This window comes from Sorex araneus, chromosome 2 (genome assembly GCF_027595985.1).
Source record: "Sorex araneus isolate mSorAra2 chromosome 2, mSorAra2.pri, whole genome shotgun sequence".
In the NCBI taxonomy this organism is placed as follows: Eukaryota; Metazoa; Chordata; class Mammalia; order Eulipotyphla; family Soricidae; genus Sorex; species Sorex araneus.
In genome coordinates, this window is record NC_073303.1 from 6214350 (window position 1) to 6221164 (window position 6815).

The window sequence follows — 6815 nt, forward strand, 5'->3', positions numbered from 1 at the left end:
ATGATAGCAGGAGAAAAGTTGATCTGAGAAAGCTCAGTTCTCTTGCTCAAATTCACAAAATATTTTCAAACTGATCTCAAAGAGTCCTCATGCTGTGCCCTGCAGTCTGAGGCCTGAACTATTTTGGGGGGTCACACCCAGCGATGCTCAGGAGTTACTCCTGCTCTGCACTCAGGAATTTCTCCTGGCAGTGCTCAGGGGACCATATGAGACGCTGGGAATCAAACCCGGGTCAGCTGCATCAAGGCAAATGTCCTACCCGCTGTGCTATCACTCCAGGCCCCTGAACTATTTTTAAATTATCTTCTGCACTGACTACCTGTGCCTACAATAATATGTACTTCTTCCCTTGCGATAAATGAAACATCAAAAATGTCGGACCACTGTGACATTTTGCTTCCAATTTTCTCTCTCTATCATCATAGATATTCAACTTACATTAAACTATATTTGGTCCATTTGTCTGAAATATCACTGAAAATGTAATCTGTAAAAATTAGGCAGTTATTAGATGTAATACCATCTGGGAGAACCCTCCCCACCCCAAGGAACCCAGCCCCGGCAGCCCTTCTCCACTATGCAACCGCCACCACACTCCATACTTCTCGGAGAGCCCAGCAAGCTTCCACGAGTATCCCGCCCGCATAGTCAGAGTCTGGCAAGCTATGAGTGGCGTATTCGATATACAAAAAAACAGTAACGATTGTTCTCATTCCCCTAACCCTGAAAGAGCCTCCAATGATTGGGAAAGATGAGTAAGGAGAGGCTGCTAAAATCTCAGGGATGGGAGGGGTGGAGACGTTACTGGCACCCACTCTAGTAAATCAATGAACAAGGAGAGGACAGTGATCCAGTGAATTATCTGAGACAGTGAACGTCCATGTAAGTCAAATTTGTTAGCAAACAAGAAAGCATGGTACCAACGTTCATACATGCTGAACAATCTAAGAATATATCCAATAAATGTTTGTAATAATAATAGTGAGTTAAAAGACACATTAAACACTACTACCTAGAGATGGACATTCGGATAATGTAGCTAGTATGACTCACAGAGGTGATCACTGTAAAGAGCATCAGCACTGGGACTATTTGGGGCACAGGAATGACTGTGATTGTGATGAAGGATCAACAGAAGCTACTAAAGTGATTGGCAATATTCTACTTTTGACTTCAGGTCAAGTTATACAATAACCACCTTCATTTTTGAGTTTTATGTTTTTATGTGTTCTTGTTTGATAACAAAACTATTTTCAATTCCGGGTAACATGGGAGTGACTATGTTGTGTTATTTTCTAAACAATGAACAAAAGTCAGTCTGAGTGCCACAAAAAAGTATCTTTAAATTTAACATACAAAGTCAGTATGGGGCATTGAGTAAGGGAAAGAGATTGCTTTATGTGCAGCTTGAGTCCCAATTACTGAAGACATAGAAACAGAAATTTGATAAAGATTTTGTGAGGCCAACCAAGGGCAGATCTGTGGCATCTGGAATCCAATATGACCCAAAAATTCTATGTGCTTTAATTCCTATCACCAAGCCCAATTTAAATGATGAAAAATGCTTAATGAATATTAGAAGCATTTTGGAAGCTTTGATCCAAAGCTCTTTACTCTGCTCTTCTGAGATTTACCAATTCAAGAGGTACGTCAGGTTCATAAGTTTTCTCTTACCAGATGTAGGTTTTGCATTTTTTAAGATACAAAGAAAATATTAGGCAATTCAATTTAGGTCTAAAACTTCATTATAACATCAAAGTGAAAACAGAAGAAATAATAGTTGAGAAATAATAGTTATTTATAGGTAAGTGTGTTAATTTCAATTTTTGAGAAATAAATGTAAACCTTCCACAGTGCCAAATGTTCTCAGAAATATTAATGCTCTCACCTTTCCTTTGGAAGAAAATATTATTGTCACTTAATAGACAAAGAAATTGGTCTGAAAATATGCTCACTAAATTCCCAAGCACATACTGCTCCCCACTTTGAAACTGGGACTTAGCTCAAAGCAACAAAAACTGACTCCAGAATCTTAAGTTGAATCGCTCAATTTCATTTAACTCTCAAATTGCTTCACAACAGTAGTACACACTATTGCATTGAGTAACTTTTTGAATTGACAAAGACGATGTCTCTATCTCATATTATTTGGGACTTATCTACCTTGAGTTTCTTACCGTATCCTGATGTAAGTGCAATAAATATTAGAAATTTTAAGTACCCACAGTGTGTGGTTCATGGTCACATTATACACATGAAAATATATTAATTACTTTCTTCATCACGCTTTTCATTTGTCTCATTTTGGATACAGTATTTAAAAAAATAGTGATATTGATGTCTTATATTTGTATTCCCATAGAGTGAAAATAATTTGGTTGAATTTAATTGTAGAATACAAAGGAGTCAAATAATCAACTCCCATAATTAGAAAATTCCATGGGAAATAAACAACAGTGACTGTAATGAAGAATTGTCTCTAGAAATTGACCCCCTTGCTGCTCTTGTTCCATATCCAATGCTGAGGAGTCGTACAGATGGTTGCTATGTGTATGTGACACCAAATGACTCTGAATTCAGTTCTGTTTTTAACTGCAAAAATCAGTAAAGGTTTTGATGCAATGTAATGTGGGGGAAAAGAACTTATCCCATAAATGTGGAGGGATGATTCATAACACTACTGGGGTAAAGGCCTGTGCCTTGCATACACCCCCCATGGCCTCCTGACCATCAAGCATCACCAGGTGTGATCCAGATGGCCCCTAAAATATTCTCTGGCAACGCAGACCCAGCAGCACCACACCCACAAGCCCTGGCACGCAAACCTTTCCCACTTACCCAAGAATCATTGAGTATAGTCCTAGGGCAGCAGTTGAAGGTCCTGCCACAAACAGAAAGAGAAAGATATGACCTCTGTACATGCATATAAAGGTAAAAATTAAGAAAGACTGGTTCTCTGTAGCATCAGAAATAGATGCAAGCTTAAGAACGTGATGTTACTGATCTTTAATATTGACTTGATTTTTAATAATTGTTTTTGATATTAAATAATTATTACATATTGTGTGTATTATTTAGTTTGTTAATAGTCAGAAAGTCAAACCTCATAGATGCTATTTTTATCCCAGACTTCCCAGGCACTAAACAGACACATCAGTTAATAACTTTCAAGCTCACATCCTGACAGACACAGAGCCTGTGTTCTTGGCCAAGACTTCACTCTTCCCTTTCTTCCTTCCTTTCCTGCAGTGACAGGCACTCAACTCCTGGCTTCATACGTCCCAGGCAAGTGTTCTCTGGAGCTGAGTTCAATCCCCATGCATACGTTTTTCTACCTACATACCTTGAGAATTTATCCTAAGTTTCTAGACAGGAATCAGTATTATCAGTTTTATCTTAGATGTATGGCATGATAGATTACTTCTTAATTTGCCTTCAACTATGATTCACAAATTTTATCAATATCTCAAAAAAATGGATGCAATGCTAAGGGAAATGAGTCAGAAATAGATGAAAAGACATAGAATGACTGCACTCACTTGTGGAATATAAAATCACATAACAAGAGACTAGCACCCAAGAACAGTAGGCACAAGGGCCAGGAATATTGCCCCATAGTTTGAAGGCTTCCTCATGAGATGTGGGTGAAGGCAGCAGGAATAGAGAAGGGATCGCTAAGACAATGATGGTTGGCGGAATCACTTGGTATGGGAGATGTGTGCTGAAAATAGATAAAGGATCAAACGTGATGGCCTCTCAGTATCTGTATTGCAAATTATAGTGCCCAAAAGTAGAGAGAAAGTATGGGGGAAATTGTCTGCCAAAGAGGCAGGGGGAGGGTTGGAAAGGGGAGGGGTATACTGGGGACATTGGTGATGGACAATGGGCCCTGGTGGAGGAATGGGTGTTTGATCATTATGTGACTGAAACTCAAACAAGAAAGCTTTGTGATCTTATCTCATGGTGATTCAGTAAAAAAATGATACATAAACGAGCATAATAGTCGGTAACACATGTTGATGCAGCAACATTAGAGTACAAGTCCAATAGAAGGAATTCTATGAAGTCTGGTACTCGTGGTGATTGCTTTTCTGATTTCAATTACTATCAATGGTTGACATGTAGAAATTTGACAGGAAATATGCATAGTGATTCTGATTCTTATGTTTTTTTAATTGTTTTTATCCAAAAAATATAAACTTTCACTTTTTATCTTAATCCTTTGATGGTGGGTAGGTATGTAATGATTAAGAGATTTTCTGACATAGGTTTAAGAAAGAACAAAGTCTCAGAATACATCACCTCTGACTAGGGATGCACGTGTGACATGATGAAAAAGTGCAAAAGTGACCTTGAGTCAATAGTGCCAGTGTGGAAGGTGGCCCCCACATAATCAAGTATTTATAATTCAATTCATGCCTTTATTCCTACCTGTGCACTTCTTTTTAAAAACTGGAATACTCGTTTGTGGATTTATACTTTATCAAAATATATTAAATTTAGGTGAAATAACGTATTAGACCTTTTCAATAAATAACAATGAAAGTTTGTAAGTCTGTATCTGTAGCTCACAGTGATTCAACTAATAAAGATTTTTATTAAAAAGAAGAATTGATTCAACATTTTACTTCCACCACCTTCCCTGCTGTTATTAGGTATGAAGGGGCTTTGGGTTTTGAACACCAGGGAAATAGTGAAAGGAGTTTCATACGAAACAACACTGAAAGAGGGCATTGGTGGTGCACATGAGCAAGTTTTGGAGATCTGTGCTACAACCCAGGACTGATGGTAATTTTTACTTCTCCCAGTCTCTCATAAGGAGCAGTGGAAATGAACAATGGAAGTTACACCATGGACTTCACCCTTCTGGGGTTCTCTGAATGGCCCCAACTGGAACGCATCATTTCGGCGCTTGTCCTCATCTTCTATGTTGTGATTCTGGTGGGAAACACAATGATCATCCTGGTGTCTCACCTGGACCCCAAGCTCCACACGCCCATGTACTTCTTCCTCTCCAATCTGTCCTTCTTGGATCTCTGTTACACCAACAGTGTTATTCCCCAGATGCTGGTAAATATGTGGGGTCCAGATAAATCTATTAATCATCTTAGGTGTATGCTCCAAGCTGCCATCGCCCTTGACCTGGGCTCCACAGAATGTCTGCTCTTGGCTGTGATGGCCTATGACCGCTATGCTGCTGTGTGCCAGCCTCTGCACTACACGGTGATAATGCACCCTCAGCTCTGCCACAGGATGGTCATAACTTGCTGGTTAGGTGCTGTTGGCAGTACTGTATCTATTTCACTGCTGACATTCTCATTGCCAAGATGCGGGCACCAAGAGGTGGATAATTTCTTCTGTGAGATCCTAGATCTCATCAAGACTGCTTGTGCCTATTCAAAAGTACTTGAGGTAGTTTTCCTTTCTCTCTCAGTTATATTTCTTCTGGTGCCTCTATCAGCAATTCTCATCTCCTATGGCGTCATCACTCGCGCTGTCATGAGGATCAAGTCAGCAACAAGATGGCAGAAGCTCCTCAGCACCTGTGGCTCCCACCTCACCGTGGTGGCCCTCTTTTATGGGACAGCCATGTCTATGTACTTGAAGCCACAGAGAAGCACGTTCCAAAACGAGGGGAAGTTCATTGCTCTGGTGTACATTATACTTATACCAAGCCTTAACCCGCTCATCTACTCCTTAAGAAACAAAGATGTAAAGAATGCAGTCAAGAAAATCCTGTGTGCAAAAAACTGGTCAGAAAAGTGATGAGAAACATGAAAGATCAGTGCAGTGAGATACAGAAAAAAAGATGCTGGTCCTGACCAACAGGAGTTGATATTGTTCAATATTATTCAAAGATTATTGCCTGGAGCCAAAAACCTCCACACTCATCTGCCACCATGCTCACAGACACTCTCCACATGCTCAGGACGAGCCTCATCCATGAGTGAATCCTGAGAAAGTCCAGGTATGCCGGACTTTGTAACTGAGAACTCTGGGTTCAACAGGACCGGGAACAAGTATCCTCCCCATGTATCTACCCGTATACTCCATACCATACACCACCCATGCTCCAAGAGTACCTCTTCACATTTGATGGAGTTTATAGCAGGAGGCAAGCAAATTTAATATTTTTACAGATATATATACATATATATGTATATATATACATATATATGTATATGCATATATATACATATGCACACAAGGCTCACTTTTAATAAGTCAATGATCTCTTACACAAGAGCTTAATGGCCCCTGGGTGAAATACAACTATCTTCACACTCTTTCCTTTAAGGAAGCTTTTTGTAGAATGGTCAGTGTTTTTTCATAATACAAACTGTATGATTTCAGTTCTGCTTTAGGGCAAGGATTGGGGTTCAGGATGGAAACATCTGAAATATGGTGTTCGGAAGGTGTAATGGTGGAGGGATTGGTGTGTGAATATTAAATGTAATCAAATATTGTTAATTACTCTATAAAATGTTTTCTATAAAATGTTTTAAATAAAAATAGATTATTGCCTGGGGTTTTGCTGTTACCAATAATCTTACTAGAGAGGCTTTGCAGAGCAACATGGTAAGAAGAGATTCAAATGCATAAATGAAATGCAGCTCATTAGTGAGAAAAACTTCACAGTTATTAGTAAATACACAGAGAAAAGTGCAATGACTGTATGTGGTGAGCCAGTCCTAGACATGTGTACTAAGTATTGAGAATAGATTTTAAGTAACACTTGTGCTAATGTTGATAACACTAGACAATGACTTTATTTCACAGGGTTCCCAGTGTCTTCCATTCACCTGTTATTGACT

At 39.2% G+C, this 6815-nt stretch overlaps 1 protein-coding gene across 1 annotated transcript; it reads left to right on the forward strand.

Annotated features, from left to right (window-relative positions):
- Positions 1-4830: 4830 nt before the first annotated feature.
- Positions 4831-5766, forward strand: LOC101538694 (olfactory receptor 2J3-like). Its single transcript, XM_004622004.2, has one exon. It carries the CDS (start codon positions 4831-4833, stop codon positions 5764-5766), a length of 936 nt encoding a protein of 311 aa, XP_004622061.2.
- The last annotated feature ends 1049 nt before the right edge of the window (positions 5767-6815 follow it).